Source organism: Coffea arabica, chromosome 9c (genome assembly GCF_036785885.1).
Source record: "Coffea arabica cultivar ET-39 chromosome 9c, Coffea Arabica ET-39 HiFi, whole genome shotgun sequence".
NCBI classification, from domain to species: domain Eukaryota; kingdom Viridiplantae; phylum Streptophyta; class Magnoliopsida; order Gentianales; family Rubiaceae; genus Coffea; species Coffea arabica.
This window is the reverse complement of record NC_092326.1, coordinates 35747605-35771531: the sequence shown is the minus strand read 5'-3', so window position 1 is coordinate 35771531 and position 23927 is coordinate 35747605. Positions and strand designations below refer to the sequence as shown.

Here is a 23927-nt window from a genome sequence, read left to right as displayed (position 1 = left end):
TGAAATGAAACTCTTGGCAATATCTATTCCGACAAAGTCAGTACATGGATCTCCAAAATGGCGGCAATGGAACACAAGAAACCTGTAGCCACTTAAAAAAATTTCATATGTAAAACACTATCTGATTCAAGAGAGAAGTCGCAACTATCGATGTATTACGGACAATTCAGAATAATGACCAAGTTTGTTTCCTAGCTCATATGAAGTAAAACCAGGACAATGGTGTAAAGACCAGAAACAACACTAGTTTTGCAGTAGCAGGCGATGCGGCAATTTTCAAGCAACTGTTTGAAGTGCCCTCTCAAAATTATCTTCTGCAGACGATACCCGTTTCACAAGCAAGTGATCTGGGTGTGACAACTTCAACTGGCTGAAAATGAGAATCATAAAAAGTAGCAATATCAGTCAAATTTCAGATTTTAAAAAGTAATGTCAGTCACATTTCAGATCTCCAGATTTTCAAGTATGGCACGAAAATCAGACAACTGAGACCACAATGGATCAGAATAGAGGCATCCCTAAGTAAATTAGGTGGCATTACATGCTTGTACAGAGAACAATTTTCCGACACTAGCAATTTCATTATCAATAATTGGTCAAAATCCAAGGCTACAAGTGGAGCAAGAAGGGGAGAAGAGAGCGTGAGATTGAAGCCCAAGACTACAAAAGTCATCCAATGCTTCATGTCCTGTAGGGCTCCATCCTCGTCTACTCAACGCTCGTCAGCAGATGATTAAATGATCAAATGATGTAAAGACCCTAGTATTGTATATTCACTCATCTCATCTCACAAAAACCCAACTTAGCACAGAGCCTTGAAATTATTAGCAGACTCCTATCAAGCATCTATTCTTGAACATCTTATGAAGAAACTTAGCCTTGAAATTACTGCTAACCAAATTAACTTCTCCTTCGGCCACCAACTATATACATTCTTTTTGAGAACTATACACATACTTCACATATATGCCTACAACACTCTATACAAACAAGACCAAGAGCTCTTCTGACAATTTGATTTTAGAGTCCTTGTTTGCTCTTGCGCTTGGTAAATTATTGAAATTGGAGGGTTTTAACTTTTCTAGTCTCTTAGGGATTGTCCAACAGTGCGTTTAGTAATTGCGAATACTGAGCTTTTGGCCTTGACACCATGAGCTGATTTTCTGACTTAGATAGGATGGATACTTGTGATTGACGAGAAACTAGAGTCAGAAATGTGAGATTAATCAACGCCTATCTCGGTGCATGCCTGTATCTGAAACCTTGTAAGCAGTCAAAAAAAGAAACCTTGGTGCAAGTCACCAGGGACAATTATTGAGACTTGCCTATGTCGTTGTCCATGACCTAAATCATAAGAGAGGATGCCTGCCTACCTCCTAATATTCACTCTTCTGCATTTGATAGTTTCTCTTCATGCAGTTTGCAGCTGCTAAATGATATCAAACATGGACAGAATCCTTCAATTTTCTACAATCTTTCACTTTCAACTACTAGACTGCAAACCAGGGAAAAACCATCGTACCAGAAATGTGAGATTAATCAACGCCTATCTCGGTGCATGCCTGTATCTGAAACCTTGTAAGCAGTCAAAAAAAGAAACCTTGGTGCAAGTCACCAGGGACATTTATTGAGACTTGCCTACCTTGTTATCCATGACCTAAATCATAAGAGATGATGCCTACCTACCTCCTAATATTCACTCTTCTGCATTTGATAGTTTCTCTTCATGCAGTTTGCAGCTGCTAAATGATATCAAACATGGACAGAATCCTTCAATTTTCTACAATCTTTCACTTTCAACTACTAGACTGCAAACCAGGGAAAAAACCATCGTACCCTTCTAAAAACTAAGCAGCCAATCCTAAATTAAGCATTAAAAACTTTCTGCTTTCAAAATTATAAGGATCAGTTCTTCGTCCTTTCTCACAGTCTCTGCCATTTCTCCTGCAACTACATCTAGTTATCTACCTTTCATAGGTAACCCAATTAATACTAAATTAAGACTCCTATCAGACAATTGTAACCAGATCTCCCGTATGGCCACTGATTCTTTTAGATATGGACAAATAGAAACATTAAAACCAGTTAGGAAATTGTAATCAAGCAAGTTATAACTTCAAGTTGCCTATTTTCATTAATCTTAAAAGGATTGTGGGGAGCTATTCCAAGAAATGCTACCTTGAAAGCCTCAAAATGTTTTGGCAAACCCCAAAGGATGTGTACGTTATCATTTGGTTAATATTACAGAAGAAATGATATTGTAAATTCTAGAAATTTAACATAGCAACCTAAGGACTATTCAATAATGTCATTTGATGCACCACTTATTTTGTTTAGCAATTGAAGAAGAAAAGGAACCACAAAGAAAAAGAAAGGAAAATGATAACAGTACAATACAGGGAACATAAAAGATTCCAAGTGAAATCCCTTTAGACCATAGCACTTCAGATACACAATACTGTATGCCAAGTAAAGTTATTTGAAGTATCGTGACTCTACCTGAGGAACCGCGAAGCAGACTTCCCAAGGTGAAGACAGCAGACCACCAGATTGGCCAGTGTCTCAGAATCCTTTGCATCCTGCATAAATCATCAAAAACTCCCCGTCATCTGGCGGCAAAACGGGAACTCACTTCCTTCCCAGAATTCAAATGTGTTAAACTAACTAGGCACAAGTATGTCAAAGGATGTTTTTCATAATGTAACCATAAGACATAGAAATGCAAAACCAGTGAAGAAACGGTCATCTCACAATTGGTGTCATCTATGAAAAGCAGATTCTTTTTGAAGAGATATGCTAAATACATGAACTCAAAGTGATGAAGATTAGATGTTATTATCGTTCTTCAGAAGAACAAGTCATTACTATCATTTATTCCTAGGGGTCTTGAGAGGCTATATAAAAGATAATCTGCAAACTAAAGCTTGCCTTGTTTAGGGCATCAAGTAACAGTGTCTCAGCATCATCAAAGTTTCCCATGTGCATGCAGCAAACAGCCTTTCCATTCAGGACGAGACATGTACTCTGATACTTCTCAGAAAAATCTTGGAAGATAAGATATGCCTCTTGTATCTTTGAACCACCCTGCTCAACATGACCTTATTTAAGTAAACAATTTGATAGTTGTACAGTTTACAAGACAACATAAGACATAATTATACATACTACGGCTATATTCATCCATGCATTTGCAAGTTGAGTTAGAGTATGGTCTTCATCAATCTGTTGCATGATTCTTAATTGCTTCTCTGCATAATCTGATCTGTACATCTTAAGAAATATTTGGACGTTCAATGCATGCCTGTAGAAAGCAAGCATGTATACATTTAGATACAATTCAGGTCTTCCAAGTCACAGATATGAAACAAACTATATATATGCAAAATATAAGAACGCCATAAAGACTTCAGAACAGAATCCAACATCACAGAACAAGCAGCAACACTCACAACAAAGGGAAAAAAATGCTAGATGTGCATTGACTAGCAAACTCACCACACTGGAACCTTAGAACACAGCCATGAATTAAGGATAGACCATCAGAAAAAGCAGGACATCAACGATCACGCACCCAAAATATCTGTATGCATGAAGCATCATGGTGACATGCACATGGCAAGAACGAGGTTCCCAAAAAAAAAAAAAAAAGAGTTCAAGTAAACGACAAGTTAATTGAAGAAAACACTAGACATGAATAATTCTTGTAGTTTATATTGGCCAATAAACTTCAGTATGCCTAACTGCTTAATTCTGCAGTCCTAATTAATCGGAAGGGGAGAAATACGATGAAGCATAAAGAAATGCAAAAGCAAGTTCATAGAAAAAGTGAAACATCCCAAACAAGCAAAAAATTGCTCATAGCAATGTCTATCAAAAAAGAAAAAAAAAAGACAAATTAATCTAGGAAATGTAGCAAAAAATTAAAAATTCACCATGATTCTCTACCCAACGCATAAAGCATACATATTAACTCATACTATAGGGACTTCCTTCACCAATACAGAATATTTCACCCTGATAGAAACTACTGATATTAATTCAAGAAAAGCTATGATTAGGTTTTCAATTGTATCACAAATCAGATTCATGCCGGGCATTTTCAAGACAATTTACAGGAAGACCACTAATGATGACATGCTTCAAGTCATAAAAAAGCCACTTTGATTTGAAAACCCATGAAGTTTTGTTCAGCCTACCACTATAAAGACCAGTAAAAAAGGGAAGAGGCATAGGCATGGGCTTGCGCAAGAAACTGCAATCTCAGGGATTGCACCTAAAAGATATCTCGTTAGGAAGTTATATGGTCATAAAAATAGTTAGTGATTTATTTGTTATACATGAAAAGACCTGAATTCTACCTGAATGTAAACATTCAGATGAAAGCACTCAGTACACTATGACAAGCTAAAAAAGGAAGAGGCAAATTAGGTTCCAGAAAAAGAACAAGCAAGTTTGTGAATAAAGTAAACAAGCCAAAGAACAAAAACCATGGCTAAGAAAACAATTGTGGTGAAACATGGAATATTGCTGGCTGGTAACTATTGTGTGTGATAACACTTGAGTTATAGATGAAGGTTGAAGATCAACAGGCGAGCACATCATGAAAACCTACAGTGTCAAAGACTTCTGGTAACCTAAATGAAAACCTTTACAGGCACCTATAAGCATTGGCAAAAATGAGACAGAATAACAGTGAGCTAAACAGATTATCACAAATTCAAGATTATGACGAAATCGAAGTTACCTTAACTGCGTCAAGCATCACAATAAAAATTACACGAGGTCAACAAAATATCTAGAAGTGGTATATCTCTTCACAAGGCATTAAGCTTGGTCACTACTTGAATAATATTGACGATAGAAACATAATAGAATCTGCAAAGCATATGTATTACAAGGGGAAAAATTAGACTTCGAGAACCAAGACAAGAATCACTTACAGCTCCATAGTTCCCCCAGCATTTGTATGTTTGAGAGCTTCATTGTAGTCCTCCTCATGCATGAATATGATTCCAGCAATAAGGCGTAAAATAGGGTTGCTCCCAATGGCTGGATCTCCCAACCACTCCTTAATACTTGAGATTGTTGCTTCCTGTTCAACACAAATGAAACTGGCTAAATAATTCTATTCACCCATTCAGTTCAACAGAAAGTTTAGGAAAGTAAAATACTTGGAAAATATTTCCTCTGCTTAAAAAAGAAAGCAACAGGAAAAACATATCATATCATGCCCATCAATTTTAGCATGTAAGTGCAAACACTAAGTTTTTCTGCAAAATGAAACATATAAAGGTGGATTCGTGATGCAATTTTATCATTCTTCTCCCACAAGGAAAGAAGAGGGGGGGACAAGGAAGAAAAGGTAGGACCTCTACTAGAAAAAACAAAATGGCTTTACTTTTTCAAGACCAGTGCATCAGAATACTTCGAAAAATTGTGTTACAAGTAAAAATGTTCAAAGCCTCCTTGTCGAAAAGATAATAATATGCACAAGAAAATATCTTTCCACAAAAGTTTCATCTTTTGCACCTTCAAAAAGAACATCTGAAATACTACAATAACAATACCATAACTCTTCAACACAAATTTCCATCAAGTCACTACCCCTCTCAAATGTGATCAAATTACACTTGAAAAAGGTAAATAAACAACAGGGTGTTCACTAAGGAAAACAAAATATATATAATTGGGAACTTAACAACATTAAATCTGGAAAAAAAAAAAAAAAACCAAAACACTAGTTTGGATAGCACAAATATCTCAAATAATATTTCGCTTGCATCATAAACACATTTCCCAATCTGCCTTTTTACATTCTCAATTACCTTTTTATCTCACATACATCACATCACAAAAAGTGCTACAGTAATTATTCCAAATAATATTTCAAATAATACTCTATCCAAACAAACTATACAGTACTACTGTCTTTTCAAGTTCAGCGCAAGGAACAACTTTGTGTAGTGAGATATTCAACAAATCAAACAAGATTGTGAGCTCAAAAAAATCAAAGTAAACTAGGTTCTGCAGTTATTTTTTCAAGTTTTGCCCAAGAACTGCATCTAGTGATTTAGATATAGAAACAGAAGCAACGTGCAGCTCTGTCCATTGCCTTGAGACAAGTGAATGGTATTTTCTCATAAATCTCATGGACAGATTTGAATAAGCTATGGTCTTGAGGTTCCTATCTACCAATACCTATAACATGAGCATTTCAGGCCTATGGTCTTTATTTTCTCCATCCAGGTACATCTTTTCTATCTGATACAATTATTGCAATTCAACAGAGAGAAATGACCACAAACCACATTATCAGATTTATCATCAAGTGATAAACTTGATTCACTAGAAGAATCTGAATATCTTCTCAGAAGTGTCAATTGCATCACAAATCATATATATTTCTAGCCTTCAGTTAATCGACTTGGATATCTTATCAAATGAAACATCTTCTTTAATTTAACAGTTAGCTTATTACCACACAAGTGTTGCTTCACAACACTTCTTTCCTACTGCTAGTAGGAGGCCACAAAACAGTTCCACTCACAGTAGAAAGCACAAGTACACTCTGAACAAACCCGGTATCACAACTGTCCACCAACACTTCCACATAATCACAATTCCCAAAAACAAAAGTCCTTCACTTATCACAATGTAACACAGAAGAATAAGAGTATCCAAAACCACATCTAAGTACTGAATGAAATGCAAATTCACCTAAACGGCTCTAACTATGGTAGCGCCCCGATCCATAAGCCAAATCTCAGATCTCCAATTGAATCCTAACAATTCTCTCTACATCGAATACATTTCAACAATCTAGAAAGGGAGATCAAAACATTTCCTTTTTCATAATTAACATTGCAGTAACAAACAAAATTGGTAATTCAAGAGGGCGCCAAAAAAAAGGCCACCTTGTTAGCAGGGCTTGCGAAATACGAAGCGAGCAATTTGACGGCCTGAAGAGGAGTAGCAGCTGAGGAGTCGATCTCATTAATCACAAGCTGCACGACAAATTTTCAATCAAAATCAGAACGCTTCTAACCTAAAAAAAAAAAAAAGAAAAAGAGGAAATTTGAACAAAAAGATCGAAGAATTTTAGGATTACCTGATAACTGCCTAGGGCAATGTAAGATCTATAAACCAGAGAATCTCTTTCGACGGCTTCTTCGGATGAGAGGTTCGGGACGTCGCTGTTGTTGATGGCGGCTTGGTATGCACCTAAGTAGAAGTTGTTCCTCAGGGCAAATAACGGGTCGGGTGCTCCAGCTGCCATTATTGGTCTGTAAAATTTTTCTCCTTCCGGCTTGGATTCGACTGTAGAGATGATGAATTAGATCTGCTTTAACAGTAGACAAGAGAGAGAGAGAGAGAGAGAGAGACTCTTCATCCTATATTCCTATTTCTATTTATAGGGATGATTTTCAAATTGCATAGCAAGTAAAAAATTTGGCAAATATGATACCTTTTTAATAAAATTATTCAGATCTAATTCATCTGGTTGATTATGAGTAATATTCGAGAAAATGATGTAAAGTATTTTTTTATATAAAATTTGAAGAGTCTTCCCTTGAATTTAAATGAAAAATAAGAAGAAGAAGTATTTATGAAATGGGATAATTTCAGAAGCTTCCCCGAGATTTCTTATAATATCACTCAACTCCTTTGAGGTTTTTAAAATCTCACTTACCTACCATGGGTTGATATTTCTTGTAATATTTTAACCCCTTTGGAAGAAATACAAGAAAGATAAAACTTTTGTTCCAATATTAGTTATCCTATATATGAAATTTATAACAACAATAAAAAATAAAATAAGATTAAATTTTTTATAATGTGCAAATATCTTGAAAAATTCACACTTATGAGGAGATTATATTAGTTTTCAATACAACTTAAACTATACTATGAATTAAAACATATTTTCCCAAAACATATCTTGATCTCCTTAATTGTAACTTAACTGTGTATGAAATCATTTAAAGTATTAATTACTCACAAAAATCCTCCTAAATGATTGACCTTGACTAGATTTAATTTATCCATGTCCTTTGCTATTTCAAGACGATCCCAATGTAAAAAAATATGGACCATTATTAGCTAACAATTTTTTTAATTTATATTTTTTGGTTTTAAAATTTTATGTTGTTTTGGCTTTTTGATTAAATAGTTATTAAGAGCAAGGGTAATGTTGTTAATTTGTGACATTTGATAGAAATATTTAGTCTTGTCAAGTTGACAAGGAAGGTAAGTGAGATTTTAGAAATTTTAAAAAAACTACGTGATATTATGATAAATCTCAAAGGAGGTTTCTGAAATTATCCCTTATGAAATTTAACATTAAGGGAGTTACGAATTAACTCAGCAAAGTAAAACAATAATTCACTCCATAAAAAACATTCATCTAGTTTGGATTTTGGAATTCATTTGATGAATTCATAAATTTTATGAACTTGTACATTTTTTTTTTATAATATGAACGTGTAATTTAAACTAGTAACTACTAGTAGAACAATTTCATTCAAGATAATAGATAAGGCATAGATAGGACTATAGGTTAAGTGAGAAAGACATACTATAGATCTTACAGCTTGTGACATAAAGATTTTGCAAATTGATACCTCACATTGAAATACATTCTTGGTCCATTTGTTTGTATTTTCCATGGTGTTTGTCTGCGGATTGGATGCGGGCACCCGCAGTGCACGGGCTAATGGGGCGGGAGTTCGGGCGAGGGAAGGAATTTTTTCCACCCAAAAATGGGGCCTCGCTACCTATTAAAAAAATTATATATATAATATTTAATAATAAATATATATATTAGTATATATAATATAATTGGTATTATCAATTATGCTAATAATTATACATGTCTACTAATAGAAATTATTAATTAGTTATACTAAATTAACTAATACATTTATACTAAATTCTTAATTACACTATACACATTAACACTTTTTTCTCAAAAAAAATAGAATAATGACTTATTGATTGTATTTGTTTTGAAAGTGAAAATTTGAGTACTTTAATTGGGTTTGTTTCATATGTTGGATTGTATTCAAATAGATTTTTGTTTGATTATTTTTATGGGTTTCAACTGTGAAATTATAATGGATAATAACTTGGTGATATGTTGATATTTAAGTACTTGATTCTTTGCTAAAAATTGATTATAATGAAATCATATGACAAATTATTATTAACCCTGTGAGAGAAGCGGGGACGGGGCAAGGGGAGCGGGTGCCGGGGGAATTAGTGCCAGGCAGGAAAAAAATAGAGAATAAAAAGGCTTATAAAGGTGTGGAAGCTTGATGCCTTCATACTTTTTATTTTTTTTTTATTTTTAAGAAAAAACATCATTCAAAAATAAAAGTCAAGCAGAGTAAAACTTACATACACAACAATGTACACATTATCACCGCTGCGTAGATTCATGGCATACTTTTTATTTTTTATTATTTAAGGAAAATCGACCTTAAAAGATGAAGTTAGAAAGAATAAATTTTATATGCACTAATAGTATATGCACTGTCTATCACCATTGGATGGATTAATGACATATGTACAAAAATTGAATTTCAAATTAAAATTTTACATAATTATTATTCATCTAACGTTAGCAATAGAGAAAACACTGTCAATATAGAAAACATTAGTCCAATGACCATTACAATTAAGCATATATGCACAAATTGAATTTCAAATTCAAATTTTATATAATTATCATTCATACGATGATATAGTGTATACACTGACATATATTAATCCAATGACTATTACGATAAACTTAATTAAGATATGTCAAGTTAGGCTTTGGTATCTTACATGTAAAGAAAATGACGTTTGTAACACCTGCCTCCATTTGAATTTTGACATTGCTAGTAGCTATTGGCATTTCTCTTTGATAAATTCTTTTCCTTATTTGTTTTCTTATTCATCTTAATATTGGTTTTATTCTATGTACAATAAGGTTACAATAGTCATGTGGCGGCATGGCGCCATTGCAATTGTGTCAACTGCAGAGTGATTTACTAATAGTTAGCTTTCTTTTTGTCATTGTAAATCGTTTTACTCCTCCTAATCAACAAGGGAAAATTGTAAAAAAAAAAAAAAAGAAGAGAGAACAAAAAATGATTGACTCATAGATTCAAGTCTATTCAAATAAAATGGATAGAGAATTGGTCTCTTGTACTCAGTTCTTGAGGTGAAAAAGATGCAAAGGTGGAGTGTAGTCTCATGAATAAAAGGAAAATCAATCACATTATTTTAACTTTTTGGACTTGGCATTATCATATATTGCAAAAAATTGGATTTGATTATTCCATAACATTGTGAAACTGCATTCTTATCAAGAAAAATAACATCAAATTTTACAAGAGAATTTTCTTTTTCTTTGTATGTCTTTGTTATAAGATATACTACTTCTGTTCTATCTACAGACACTGAGAAGGCCAGACACGTTTACGATATTCTGAAAGTGCCCACAATGGGAAGATATTCCTGTATTGGGCATAGTGAAGCATACAGTTCTTCATATAGACCCCTGTAATTTCCTGCAATCATGGTAGGATATATTTCAGTTTCTAGGCTTGCATAAGCAAAGATCCCTCCAAAATGAGAGAAAGATAAAGAGAGATAGAATTTCCATCACATCCCAACTAAAAGTTATTTATACCTGTTGAGGAAAATCTCCATCATCCATCTGTGCATTCATCAATAATTTGGCTGCTTTGTGCAAAGGTGTTGGATCTCTCTCAGCCTAGTTTTCAAGAAAACAAAAGATACAATTGATTATATTTATAACATTGCAATTTTTACAATGCAGTTTATAGTGTATTTTTCTGCACTAATTTCATTTAGTCAAAGAAAAACTAAGTGTTGCTCACCTGTCCACCATGCATAAGACCGAGCATAGCCCATGCTGTTTGAACTAAATTTGTTCTATTGCCTTCCAAAGGTGTGTATTTCTGTTCAATATTCAGAGTATAAAATTTTTTAACACAAACTTACACTTGATTCATAAATGTTCATATATATATATATATTGAATAAGAAACATGTAGGAAAAGAAATAGATTATTACCATGCTGGGGCAAGATTCAAGGGATTCTCCCCAACCACCCTCTTCATTCTGAGTTGATAGATAAAATTGGACAGCTTTACGAACTGCTTCAGAATTGCTGTAAGTTTTTCCAGCAACAACTAGCCCAGCTAACACAAACATTGTTCCATACAGGAAGCAAATACCCCAGTAGCCATACCTGTTAAAGAATGAATCTAATCAGATCAAATCTTTCAACTTTTTTTTTGGCTCCTTGTTTTTGGTAATCATTTTTTTTAAATCAAAGCTGACGAAATTGTGAGAATAATTTAACTCACCATGAACCATCAGGCCATTGTTTTCCTTCAAGAAATGAAACAGCTTTTGCCACAGCTATTTCTATCTCTTTTTCCCTGTGTCCTGGATGGAGCCTCTTGAATAATAGAAGAGCTTGTATAATGGATGCAGTGTTCTCAACATGCCTGAATTACCAAATTCAATAGATATTATGAGCATCCACAGAATCAACAGCATTTCTTAACACATCTAGAATTCGATAAAGGACATTGTTGTCCTTACTCTTGCTCAACTACAATGTCTGCAAAAAGCTCTGAAGGATTCAAAACTTGCAGATAAGGCTGTGGAACTGGAGGTTCCCAGATAGAAAAGCCACCACTCTCAGGACTCTGTAGATAGAGAAGAACATTCACTGCATCATACAGGCGCTCCACATCGGCTTTTTTGCCAGAAATTTCTGTTGGCATTTGCGAAAGCATCAAGAGACACTGCACATAAGAATTCAATCGGTTGAGGCAACAAGCTATAGTTTCAAAATCGCAAAGAAAACATGTGCAAAATCATCCAAGTTAATTACCTTGAGTGATTCAGCAGTACAATCTGAGACAACCCACCCTTGATCTTGATCAGAGAAAGTCCAAGAACCTTTGGTGAAGTGACGGTACATGCTTTTGAAGTCACCTTTGGGATTTTCTTTAACCTGGGATTCTTTAATGTGGAAATGTGCTTTCTTCAGACAGTCACCATATTCATCTACCATCCCAGTTGCCATAACAGCCTGAGTAGCAAGTGCACAATCCCAGACCTGACTTCCAAAGCTCTGCATTTTCATCCCATCTTCAGCAAGCCATAGGTAATCGGGAACTCTAGCCAGGTGATACTTGAACTCATCGCAATTTGGATCGTGCGCCCACCAACACATCATTTGTAAACTCTGTCATCAACATAAAGTTAGATCATTTTTCAATGATGATCAATACAAGATTAATGAACAAAAAAATTTGTGATTCCAACCTTTTCGACGCATCCAATGGTAATGTATCTGCTCTCTTCAGCTCCATACCGCATGTATTTAATTGCTTTGTCCATAGCTCTTTCTCTGATTTTGTTCAATGGCCAACGTCTCATAATTGGCTCTGTGCAATAATTGAGGGTATCCCAGAGAAGATCTTGGATGCGGGAATGAGGGTAGTACAAGTCCTCCTGGATTGAAGAATCAATTTGTAGACCTCATTAGGCACAAAAACTTAACTTCAAAAGATTGAAACAATTTCTTGATTAAATTAAGAATCTGATAGGATGATTTTGAATACCGTGCAACAGTCATGGCGTGCTTTATTCCAGTCAATTTGATCATATGGTTTTACATGAATTTCTTGTCTGAGTGACATAACAAGATCAGTAAGCGGCCCGTGATATTTTTTGCCATACAAGTAGGACATGGGCATGTAGGTTGTCCGGCAGTAACACCACATCTTTGCTGGATGATAAGGGAAAAATTCAGGGAATAGCCAAAACTCTGGAGGCACTGGGTTGCAGCCATCCCAGTCGTACACTCCAAGTACCTGAAACAGAACAAATTCATGTGCTGATGAGTAAGTAATTTTAGTTGTACACCAATATCCAGAACTCTGGAGAGGAACGATGGTAATTCATTGCCAGCTGCTTGTACATATTCTTAACAGAACTGTTACATTTGATTACTGTTTATGTGTGCCGTACATGTTAGTTGCATCAGAATTACGTGACATTTGCTTGTCCTTCCATCTTTCATTATTGCCTCGTTAGTACAATTTAGACTATGTCACCGACAACTGTTCGTACCCTTCATTCATTCGTAAATTTAACATTGTTTTAATTAGAACCGCATTTCTCTAATATGGACCAGTTGACCGTATAGCACACCCAAGATTTTTCTATGTATTGCTAGAGATGTTGAGACGTACCGAGAGATAAGTCTTTCCCCAGGAGGGAATTCCAGTTGCACCGCCATGATCAAGGATCCATTTGCGAGCTCTAGCAACTGCACCATTTCCATCATCGGGTCCTTCGCCGAGAATTCGTAAAGCTACATAGCTGAGGGCTGATCCAATCATGGTGCTGTGACCCTCAATGTAGAATCCCCAACCACCATCATCATTCTGCATATGGTGCAGTCCACAGGATTAGGAGACAGAAATGGAATTCAACGGTTGGAATACACTTAGATTGTGACCCGTTACTACTCACTTGATGGTTGTAGATGTAACGAATCATCTCTTTTTTGTGTTCTTTTGTCAGGATAGTGTTAATTGCTCCACTGATGTACAATGCAATGAGCTGCAAGATTGCAGAATAATCAGCAAGCATTCACTGATTATGAATGAATTATTATTCATCACAACGCTTTTTGCGATGTGACGTGTGTAAAATCGATGTGACGTATGTAAAATAAAGTAGCAATCAAAAAAATTAGAAAAAAATAGAATGGTTGCAAAAATATTTCCTGAATACTAAAAAAATTATTTCGAAATAATCAATTACCTAAACCAAAGTTATATTCTCAAACACTACTTTTTTTTGTAATTTTTCTAAATAATAAAAAGACCGGTCAAACCTTTAATTTTTAAATTATAGAAATTAGCAAGTGCTAATCAGCCTGCCATAGTGAGAAAAGTTTGATGGAAGTACAAGTGAAAGGTGACTGGCTAATGAGAAAAAACCTAATCTTCCATTCCTTTAGTCAACCAAATAATCAACACGGAATTTGTAAATGCATCCACTGAGTGGATCAGGTCGATATTCCATTATTTGACTGTGCATGATTGCTATAAATGTACATAAAATAGTCAACTGCCTGTGAAGTCCATAGATTAGGTCTACATCATTAACGTCAAAGAAATAACCATTTTTGTTAGTGGTTAGAATAGTGTACTTAGTCAACTTTTTTCCTTTTTTTCCCTAAAAACGGCGAAAGTCAACTTTGCTCCCAAAGTTGGAAATGTCAAACTTGAGTGGCCTTTTGCATGAAAAACTTACCAGTGGCGGCGTGAAAAACATCGGCCCGGCATTCTCAGCTGGCCAATGGCCATCGCTTGCCTGGATGGCACGGTTTAGCCTAAGTGCTTTCTTAACGGCAATGGTAGTGTTTTCATAGGTTGCTTCTTCGTTTTCTCCCAATCTAATTGGTGGGATGCTCAACAGATCAATTCCACTTTCTTTTATAAGCTGCAGAACATCATAATTAACAAGAAAATTACATCACATTGAATTGTGAACAAGATCAAGAAAAATGTTAGACTAGAAACGAAATACGGCTAGCGGATTCATCTGTTATACACTGATAATTCACGTTACAGAAAAGGGTTTAGATGCATGTCATATCAACGAAACAGTTAATCAAATGTTGTAATATTAGGATTATGTATCATAAATCTAAAATTTTTAATAAAATTGTAGACTATACGTGAATCACCTGCATTCTCATGAACAAATCACCACATGGATGAACACCCTTCTTCCTATTTTTTGTGAATTCCTCTCGAGCTTTTTCAAATGCTTCTCTTTCCTCAGGCGTTCCAGCATTGGGATCATACTCCCAAATTTGCCTGCCGGCAAAATTGTTGGTGCTGTACAGGTAAGGTCCGTGGCCTTCAGCAATCTTTAGCTTCCACATTCTCTTCTTTTCTCAGAAATTCAACACTAAAATGACTGTCTCTGTCCGCAAGTGACACAAATCAAGTTATAGCTTGTGCAGTTGAACTTACTCAAGCAGAAAAATTTATTTGACCAAAAACTATAATTATTGTCAAATCAAAGACCCAATCTCACTTAGAATTATATATGGTCGGTAACAGAGAATGTTTAAAGTATAAATTATGCAAGGCTAGTTTCAGCTAGCCTAGCTTTGACTTGTGCTATATTATATGAATCATGAATACTTCGTCTTCAAACTACAAAGTTGACCACTTCATCACTGATTTTCCATCAGCTTTCCAGAAAGAAAATAACTAGGAAGAAAAGAAATGCAAGCCAGAAGCTGATTATGAAATCCAATCTCCTCCTCTATTCAAGTGTTTTAGTTTAGACGAAAAATATCAGTCTAGTCATCATCTGTTATCACAAAAAAGAAAACAAAGAAACTAACAAATATGCTACAAACGAATACACATTGAGGCAGTCAAGAAGAAAGATTCAAGAAGACAAAAAGAACTCAAATTCGTGATCAACTTACAAAACCAGTAGAATCAGTTATCGGGTTTTCAAGTACTTGCAATCGGGTACAGAGCTGAACTTGGTACTTGGTTTTAAAACTAAAATATTTGGATGCATGCCAACTGTGTTGATAGTAGCCATCTCTTACTGGACTTTGATCTAATTCACATAATCAGATTTACATTTATTAAGTTTACGGTTAAGAAACAGTTAGGAGATCAATCCTTCTGTATATTCCTTGCCAGCCTGCATGTATCGATGGAAAAGCAGATTGAAACAACATTTTTCTCTGCAAGGCATTTATACAATGACATTAGACTTACCTTGACGGCCTAACTAGATCTATAATCACTTGAGAAGGACGGACTTATTGGGATCTAGGACTGCTGCTCAGAAAGGAGAAAAAAAGTACCAAAAATCCACTAAGCACTGTATTCAATTGGCAAGACATGCATGCATACGTACTTTTATCCTCGTTTTGTTCAGGTTAGAGGATATTAATAGAGAATGAGTTAGCTAGCTAGGTACGCAACTAAGCAAGAAAATTTGTTCTAGTACAGCGTATTTTTGTCAAGACTAGCTAGGCAGACGGTTGAGGGGGGGAAAATGTTCAGCACTTGACAATAGAGATCAAGCAAGATTATGTAGGGATAAAAAGTTGAGTGGTTAAAGATAGTTCTAAATAAAACATGCACTTGAGAAACATACCTGAGAAAGAAAGGGAGAGGTAAAGAATCCTTGATAGAATTAGCTAGGCCTGGAGATGAATACAAAGGAAGAAGATGGTTGGATGGTCCAATTTAGTGATGAATTCTGCTCTTATATAGACTGGTGGTTTGTGCGAGACTAAGTAGTCGAGATGGAGAGAAAAGGATGGGATGGAAAAATGTAAGTAAATGCGCACACATGAGCTGACTCATTTATGGTTTGCAATTTTCAAGACTTGGTCATGGCATTCTATTTGATCATAATTCCTAGCCTTTAAATCGGACCAATTCTGTATTTACCCCTTCTCTTTGTGGTTAATTATTTGATGCACAAAAAGTTTGACAAGTTGGATAAGAAAAATATACAATAATTTAGTTTAATTTGACTTAGTATATAAACTAATTTGGGTTTATCTAAAAGGTGAATTTTGATGAAAACAAATTAAGAGGCCTTTTCTTTTTCTTTTTGGTATTTAATAGCGTCTCAAGTGTAACAGGTATTTGAAACTAAAGATAAACCTTTTACACAAAAGCCAAAATAAGCTAATTTTACACTGAAATTTTATTTCTTTTAAAATAAATATAGAATCTAAAGCTTATTGCAATATATCTTCTGTTTAAAGTTTGACATAATTGCTATCTGACCAAGGTACTACTTGTTGACCAAATTTGTCAATATAGAGCCAGATCAAAATTGTCCAATCTATCGATCAAAGTGAGTTAAGTTTTTCTTCGGATCGGTAGGTGGTTCAGTTACTTTCGATTTCTCCTCGAGCCTCTTCAGGTCCCCTCCCCTTTAACATAGAATAGAATAAATGTAGAGTTTATAGTATCCGACAAAAAAAAAGGCAAGTTTTTCTTATTGACAAGAAGAAAAGAAAAAAATTTGACATGTCCAAGTTATGTCATCTACAGAGAGGAGAAGATCAGAATTGTTCGTTAGAATCCATGGTCTAATCCAAGACGTCCATTTTTGCTTTTATTGGTTCAATCTACATCTCCGCAAAATTAATTTGTAACAAAAATCTTTATACAATCAAAATCAAGCTGAACCAGAGTCAATGATAATGGATCCCAATAGCCAAGCTTGTGACTGTTGACCGTTTGCAGATGAAAACCTCAATAATACTTGACATACGACTAAAAAAAAAAAAAAAGTAAGACACCAAATGGGATAGCTCCTATAATGATGAGACAATTACAGAACGAGGCAATGAATTCCAGATATTAATCATTTGTTAATTATTTTAAGCTGAGTTTTTTGGTTTAACTATTGATGTTGTGGAGTTTTTAAACGTCGATAAATTTTCGATGGCTTCTCCAAGAAAATCCCTTTTTCTTGAATACATGAATATCGTGTAAAATACATCTATTTTTCGTTACTATTTACTGTTTGATTTGCCATCACATAAAATTTCTTGAACACTCAACAAATGCTGCATATGGCAGGCGGCCTAAAACCATGTACAGTTAGGAAATTAGGACGATATCCAGGTAGTTTTCCACTTCTAGATTTGATCAGATTCAAACCAGCCTTTTTTCCTCTTTTGGAGTAGATCATACGTTATACAAGCAGCCTGTTGAAGTGTTGTCCTCTTTTGACTGACTGAATTCAGTTAGTTCGCATGGTGTACCGACAAAGGGTTGACCTCTTCTGCATTCTTCATTCACTATGGCGCACCCACTTAGTATTTAATATATACATTAAGTACTACTACTACAATTAAGTCCCTAGTCATCCAAACAAGAAAAAGAGTAACACGTCCTAGTTCTTTTGACAAAGAAAGTACAAAGATATTAATAATTGATCCAGAACTTAGAGGTATTGGGTTCAAATTTTCATTCTTTCTTTTTCGTTTCTTAAATTTCATTTTCTTCTTGTTAAAAGGAAAATATTAATAATCACTAATTCACATACTTGAGGTGGATATCTTTATTTTTGCTTTGGGGTAAAAAAAAAAAATCGTCGTGTTATGTCCAACTCCATTTAATTGTCGTACGTGTTGTAATGTTTAGCGTACAATCACATTATTGTCATTGTAATTTGTGTAAAATATTTTATTTATGTACATCACTTTTTTCATGATAATAATATGATATAATTATGCACCAAGTAATATAATAAGTACATCAATTGCACAGAATTGGCCAAAATACACAGACCATATCTTCCCGTCAGCATCCATTCGTTTGTCTGTTCTGATATTTTGTTGCATGTATTGCTTTTGTTGTTCTTATTGCCAGGATAATTTTTTTTTATTCACTTTACTGGCCTCTACCATATCTTAGTTGACTATTGGTGAAAGGAGCAATAACCGGACAAATGCACAAATCTTTCTATTGATTATGCCTGGGGATTAGGCCTGTGCGTCGCGCGCGGGAGCTGATACGTGTGTAATTGTTGGATTTTAAGGTAATTTGTTATATGAATTTTGTGGTATTTTGCTACTTTCGTAAACCTAAGACAATTAAAATTGAACTAGTATATGTAGCTATTCATTTCAGGAAACCGAATGAATTATGACTCACAGGATGAATGTAAATTTCTATTTGGTTTTGTCGTTAACAGTGTACTTCAACTACAACTCCCCACAACCAAAATTGAACAAATTTTCAGGGTCAATTAATATGAATTGAGTTTTTTTCAATCTATTTCACTGTGGAAGGATATTCAGAAACTTGTTACGTGATAGCTAAGCTTTCTTGGGTGAATTAAGTCACAAGTGCACTTATGAAAGTAAATGTTGTTATGGGCTTATGCCTACTAGAATTGATAATTATTCCAAATTATCGTTAATCTAACATTCTTGTAATTTTTTTTTATTTCTTTCAATAAATGAAAGTAAATGTTGTTATGGGCTTATGCCTTCATATTCCCTTTTTATCACTTCAAATCATCATCAATCATCCAGTTATCTTCTCAATTCATGCCATTTGATGATTGAATCCTTAAATCTATAAAATCATAAAAATTTTACCATTAAAATTTATATAAATGCAATTTTTCGCACTTAAATCATAAAATGCATATTTCACTAAAATCCCAGTTAAATGGCTATAAAAGTAGTCAAAACACACCAAAACTAACTAATAAAACACACTTAAAACACATAAAATATACACTTATCACGCAACATGTAAAATTTTCCACTCAAGTATCCAATGCGGTATTTGAATCGAATTTCACTATCTAGTGTCATATACTGCTAAACGCCCATTTCTAAAAACTCTCCAACAAGTATCTGGCGCTTATATGGCTTAACTCCATCAATCCGGCATTGTATACTATTCAATACTCTTACTCTTGCAAAACCTTTTGACGAGAATCTGAGTTGATATCTAGTTCTAAATTCACCATCCAGCCTCGGATATTTTCATCCAATCCAGTGATGACTTTTTGTAAACGGCCGTGGATTGTTCTTACTCCTTCGTCTCTACCAAAATATGATAAACAAAAACAAGTAAAACGAACGAATTCATAAGCCTTTTCAAAGTTATTCAAGGACATCAAATATTGTCAAAATAGTCACTCATATTGTTTTAGGGGTTCAAAATTAATAACAAAATGAATTAAAGTATAAACAAACTATTAGGTAAAATAGACGCTTGTCACTACTAAACTAGGGGAAAAAAAAGAATTAATTAACTATATCAAATCCTAAGAGAAATTGCTATGATTCGCCAAAAAAACTGAGGTATTTGATCAAGTTCAGACAGGGCTAGCTAGGATAGTCTTTCTTGTACTCCATATGATTTTGAAAATACACGGGGAGGAGGGGGACTCGTTTGAGCCATGGCGGTAAGAGATGGGTTTGGTTTGACTAGGCAGGGTGGGTCATGGGTGTTATAGCAGAACTCTATCATAAGAAACCTAATCCAATTTACTACCACTACAATCCTATAGCTGTCCAGGTAATCTCAAGAAAGAGTTGTTACTAGTTCATCAGTTATTCTGTAAAGATTCACTTGAGTCAGACTTCAAAGTGTGGTGGTTCGGACTGTTGGGAATAAGTAATCCGTGTATTCTCCCAAGTTCTTTTACGTACAGTTCCAATTCTTCTTTGCAATGGACGAAAAGTGAAGGAGCTAACACTTTTTTAAAAATTTATTTATTTACTGAATTGACTTTGAAGATGATGGTGGCTTTTAACTGTTTAAAACCCCCCCCCCCCATTACTTGGTTTGACCTTCTCTAAGCTTTCAGTTGAATTGTTTAATCTACTCCCCAATCATCAGGCAATGATCAATATATGATTCAACCCTTTTTTTTTTTCCTTTTTTGTTGATCTTTTCCTCAAGCTTTTTTTAAACATTTCGATTTAAATTTTTGGAAAAAAAAAATATGTCGTTTTGTCCAAGAGCATGGCTGGAAATGTGTAAGCCTTTCATGTTCCCCGCCCCCTCCCAAAAAAAAAAAAGGAGGTGTGCAAATACAAAGGGAAATGTATAAAGAGGGGGGGAGCGGGGCGAAGGTTTCCTCATGCAAATCTCATTCTGCAGTAAGAAGCATAACATTGTGTGCACGTCCAATTAAGCTGTGATGATGTGCATCAGACTTGAGGTGGATTCCATGAAGCCAACGACGGAGCCAAAGGGGGCAGATGGCCCCTTAATTTTAAGAATTTTAATTTATAGTATGTAAATATATGTGTAAAACAGAGTTGGATTCCCCTAACTTTTTACAATTTTAGTTTCTATTATTAGAGCATATATATATATATATATATATATATATATATATATATATATATGAATTAGCCACCTTCGAATTAATTTTTTCTCCTAAAAATTTATTTATTTTTTAATACCTTATAATTAAAGTTAATATTTGACTTTTCAGATGTCATAAATTTAAATACATGGAATTTATTTTGAACATAGCATATTAAGAAAATTTTGTTAGAAAAATTTTGGCTCCCCTAAAAAAAAAAATCCTGGCTCCGTCGCTGCACGAAGCCTTTCACGTTCTGCTAGTGAATTAATTTAATTAGTGTGTCGGTGGAGAAATCAATGCCCCAAATGCAAGAATTGAACTCAACTCTAGCTTCCGCAGGTGAATCATTATTATTGTTATTATTCAATAATATTAAGCACGTAAATTTTCTTCCACGTGTAGGAAAATAATCCCAGTGGTTAGGAAAGAAGAAAGTTTAGTGTTTTGCCTAGTTTTTGTCCTAGTCCTACAAGAATTTTATTGCACGGTCTTGCAAGAATTTTATTGCAATAACAAGTTTAGTGTTTTGCCTAGTCCTACAAGAATTTTATTGCACGGTCTTGCAAGAATTTTATTGCAATAACAAGTAGTAGTTACCTAAATCTCTAACCAAAACGTGTATTAATTGCATGTCCAATATTAACGCAAGGGAAAAGGGAACCATTAGATCGATTTCCCAATCTTAGACTGATTCGGTGAGGGAAAAAAATGAATGTAACCGTAATCCGAATTAAGAACGTTATAGACTTATAATAAAACTCCTAAACATTGGTATTTCCTTTTCCAACACGGTCAAAGAACTTGGCACTCTATATAAGAGGCCCTCTTCGACATCTAAGATTATAGCTACGGGAGCCCTCTGCACTTTAGAAGAGTTCTAACCCACAAATTCATTCAGGTAATCTCTCTATTCTTCAAATCTTCAACCTTCTTCCGCCTTGCTTCTCAGTTTGGATTTTATCATTAGTATATTGTAGCATTAAGTTATACTAATATATTTGTAGTACGATTGTAGTTGAAGTTAGGGTTAATTAGGGTTGAAAGGGGCAGTTTGTTGAAACATAAATCAAAGTATATATACTAGTTGAAGTGCATGTAATACGAATGACTTTGATGATCTTTGACGGGTGCTCCATCTCCAACAAAACTTGGAACCCTTTTTACTTTTCAATTGCAAACCCCTAACCAAACTACTCTTGCCCCACTAGTCTCCGATATCAAGACTCCCTCTTCGACGTCTTTCTCTTCAATCTTCCCTTCTCTCCAACACAAGCACTAGTTATATTTCTTGCACTAATTATCTTTCTGATCAACAGGCTAATTGACAAAGATGGGAGCAACAAGAAGATGCATGGTGATTGTTGGCGTCCTGTTTGCTCTCTTTATGTCGTCAACTTCTGCACAATCATGTTTTAAGTACAAATTTGCTGGCAATAAAGTTTTCAGTACCTGCAGCGATCTTCCATATTTGAACTCCTATCTTCATTGGACGTACAGCCCATCTTCTCAGAGTCTTGAGATTGCATTTAGGTGCATGGGGACATCATCATCAAGATGGGTTTCTTGGGCTATCAATCCAACTTCTCAAGGCATGGTGGGATCACAAGCACTCGTGGCTTTCCAAAAATCTGATGGAACCATGAGAGCCTACACTTCGCCTATAAAGGGTTACCAGACGAGATTACAAGAAGGAGATTTGAGCTTCCCAGTTTCGGATTTATCTGCTATTTATTCGAATAATGAGATGATTATTTTTGCTACCTTGAAGCTGCAGAATTCGAGCTCTACTCTGAACCAGGTGTGGCAAGAAGGTCCACTCTCAAACGACAGCCCTAGAATGCATCCCACCACTGGTCCTAATGTCCAATCCATGGGAACTCTCAACCTACTTTCTGGAGAATCTAAGACCACAGCAGGAGCCTCAAGTTCAAAACTCAAGTCTAAGAATGTAAGTCCTTTAATCTTTTTCCCTTTCTTTCTTGAGTTTGTGATTGTATATCTTTTCTTTCCCCTAAAAAAAAGGCTCATAGATAGATAGATGTTCCTTGAATCTATTTAGCATGTTATTTGTAAAGAAAAAGTTAATCATGATATTGCCCCAATCGTTGATATGTTCAGATTCATGGGGTGCTAAACGCGGTTAGTTGGGGAATTCTGATGCCTCTGGGGGCTATAATCGCAAGATACGTTAAGGAATTTCCTTTGGCGGACCCTGCTTGGTTTTACCTTCATGTTACGTGCCAATTATCGGCCTTCATCCTTGGCGTGGCCGGATTTGGCACTGGCCTCCACCTGGGGAGCCAGTCTCCAGGAGTCACCTACGCAGTCCACAGGGGCCTTGGCATTGCTGTCTTTACCCTGGCATTGGTTCAGGTGAGTGCTTTGTTTATAAGGCCGAAGAAGGATCACAAGTGGAGAAGCTACTGGAATTACTACCACTACTTGGTCGGATACGGAATTCTCGGCATCAGCATTGCCAACATTTTCAAAGGATTGGATATCCTGAGCCCGGCGAAGATATGGAAAAGAGCATACATTGGCATCTTGGTGACCCTGGCATCTCTTGCCCTTCTCTTGGAAGTAATTGTATGGTTCCTGAAGAGGAGCAAGAGATCTGCAGGCGCTGACAGGTCGTCCCACGGCACCAATGAGACAGTTTAGTTTACCAACTTTAGATTTATTCCTCCCCATACAACTCTTTCATTCAGTGTTTTGCTTTTCGGTCGTTCTTGGTCGGTACCTATTTATGCACTGCAAGTATATTTTCCAACTCAGCAGCAGAGGATTTAATTAAGATGAGTCTATGATTTAATAGTACTAGAATTTTAGAACTCCACGCTAATGCTGTGCCCATATGTAGGTACTATTGTTTCTTGAATGGCAACTGCGGATTTACGTTTTTTTTTTTCCCATGGTTAAAATCTTTGATCTTTGTGTTTTCTTTCCATGGTCAGTCTTATTTCTGATCAAT

At 35.2% G+C, this 23927-nt stretch overlaps 3 protein-coding genes across 3 annotated transcripts; 1 reads left to right on the top strand and 2 right to left on the bottom strand.

The window, feature by feature from the left end:
- On the bottom strand, positions 1-7435 carry LOC113708660 (coatomer subunit epsilon-1-like). Its single transcript, XM_027231219.2, has 7 exons — positions 7109-7435; positions 6915-7004; positions 4941-5092; positions 3166-3301; positions 2929-3084; positions 2500-2579; positions 1-370 (listed from the first exon to the last, which is right to left on the bottom strand). The coding sequence occupies exons 1-7, from the start codon at positions 7274-7276 to the stop codon at positions 277-279; spliced, it is 876 nt and encodes a 291-aa protein (XP_027087020.2). The 5' UTR covers positions 7277-7435; the 3' UTR covers positions 1-276.
- A 2862-nt stretch (positions 7436-10297) lies between these two features.
- On the bottom strand, positions 10298-16327 carry LOC113707826 (dammarenediol II synthase). The gene is made up of 14 exons (XM_027230155.2): positions 16244-16327; positions 14796-15037; positions 14360-14548; positions 13571-13660; positions 13288-13482; positions 12655-12906; positions 12356-12544; positions 11919-12275; positions 11624-11829; positions 11383-11526; positions 11087-11264; positions 10890-10970; positions 10679-10762; positions 10298-10556 (listed from the first exon to the last, which is right to left on the bottom strand). The coding sequence occupies exons 2-14, from the start codon at positions 14994-14996 to the stop codon at positions 10437-10439; spliced, it is 2286 nt and encodes a 761-aa protein (XP_027085956.1). The 5' UTR covers positions 14997-15037; positions 16244-16327; the 3' UTR covers positions 10298-10436.
- A 5964-nt stretch (positions 16328-22291) lies between these two features.
- Positions 22292-23726, top strand: LOC113708196 (cytochrome b561 and DOMON domain-containing protein At4g17280-like). The gene is made up of 2 exons (XM_027230665.2): positions 22292-22904; positions 23075-23726. Exons 1-2 carry the CDS (start codon positions 22308-22310, stop codon positions 23615-23617), a joined length of 1140 nt encoding a protein of 379 aa, XP_027086466.2. The 5' UTR covers positions 22292-22307; the 3' UTR covers positions 23618-23726.
- Positions 23727-23927: the final 201 nt, after the last annotated feature.

What these genes read in the sequence shown, in the direction of transcription:
- LOC113708196 (XM_027230665.2), top strand. Translation starts at nt 22,308, where the DNA reads ATGGTGATTGTTGGCGTCCTGTTTGCTCTCTTTATGTCGTCAACTTCT. An exon ending in CAAAACTCAAGTCTAAGAAT is followed by an intron (nt 22,905 to 23,074) that starts GTAAGTCCTTTA and finishes TGATATGTTCAG; the next exon opens with ATTCATGGGGTGCTAAACGC.
- LOC113708660 (XM_027231219.2), bottom strand. Translation starts at nt 7,276, where the DNA reads ATGGCAGCTGGAGCACCCGACCCGTTATTTGCCCTGAGGAACAACTTC. An exon ending in GCTGGGGGAACTATGGAGCT is followed by an intron (nt 3,302 to 4,940) that starts GTAAGTGATTCT and finishes TGCTTTCTACAG; the next exon opens with GCATGCATTGAACGTCCAAA. An exon ending in TACTTGATGCCCTAAACAAG is followed by an intron (nt 2,580 to 2,928) that starts GCAAGCTTTAGT and finishes TGATTTATGCAG; the next exon opens with GATGCAAAGGATTCTGAGAC.
- LOC113707826 (XM_027230155.2), bottom strand. Translation starts at nt 14,996, where the DNA reads ATGTGGAAGCTAAAGATTGCTGAAGGCCACGGACCTTACCTGTACAGC. An exon ending in GGGGAAAGACTTATCTCTCG is followed by an intron (nt 12,907 to 13,287) that starts GTACGTCTCAAC and finishes GTTCTGTTTCAG; the next exon opens with GTACTTGGAGTGTACGACTG. An exon ending in TTGAATCTTGCCCCAGCATG is followed by an intron (nt 10,971 to 11,086) that starts GTAATAATCTAT and finishes AATATTGAACAG; the next exon opens with AAATACACACCTTTGGAAGG.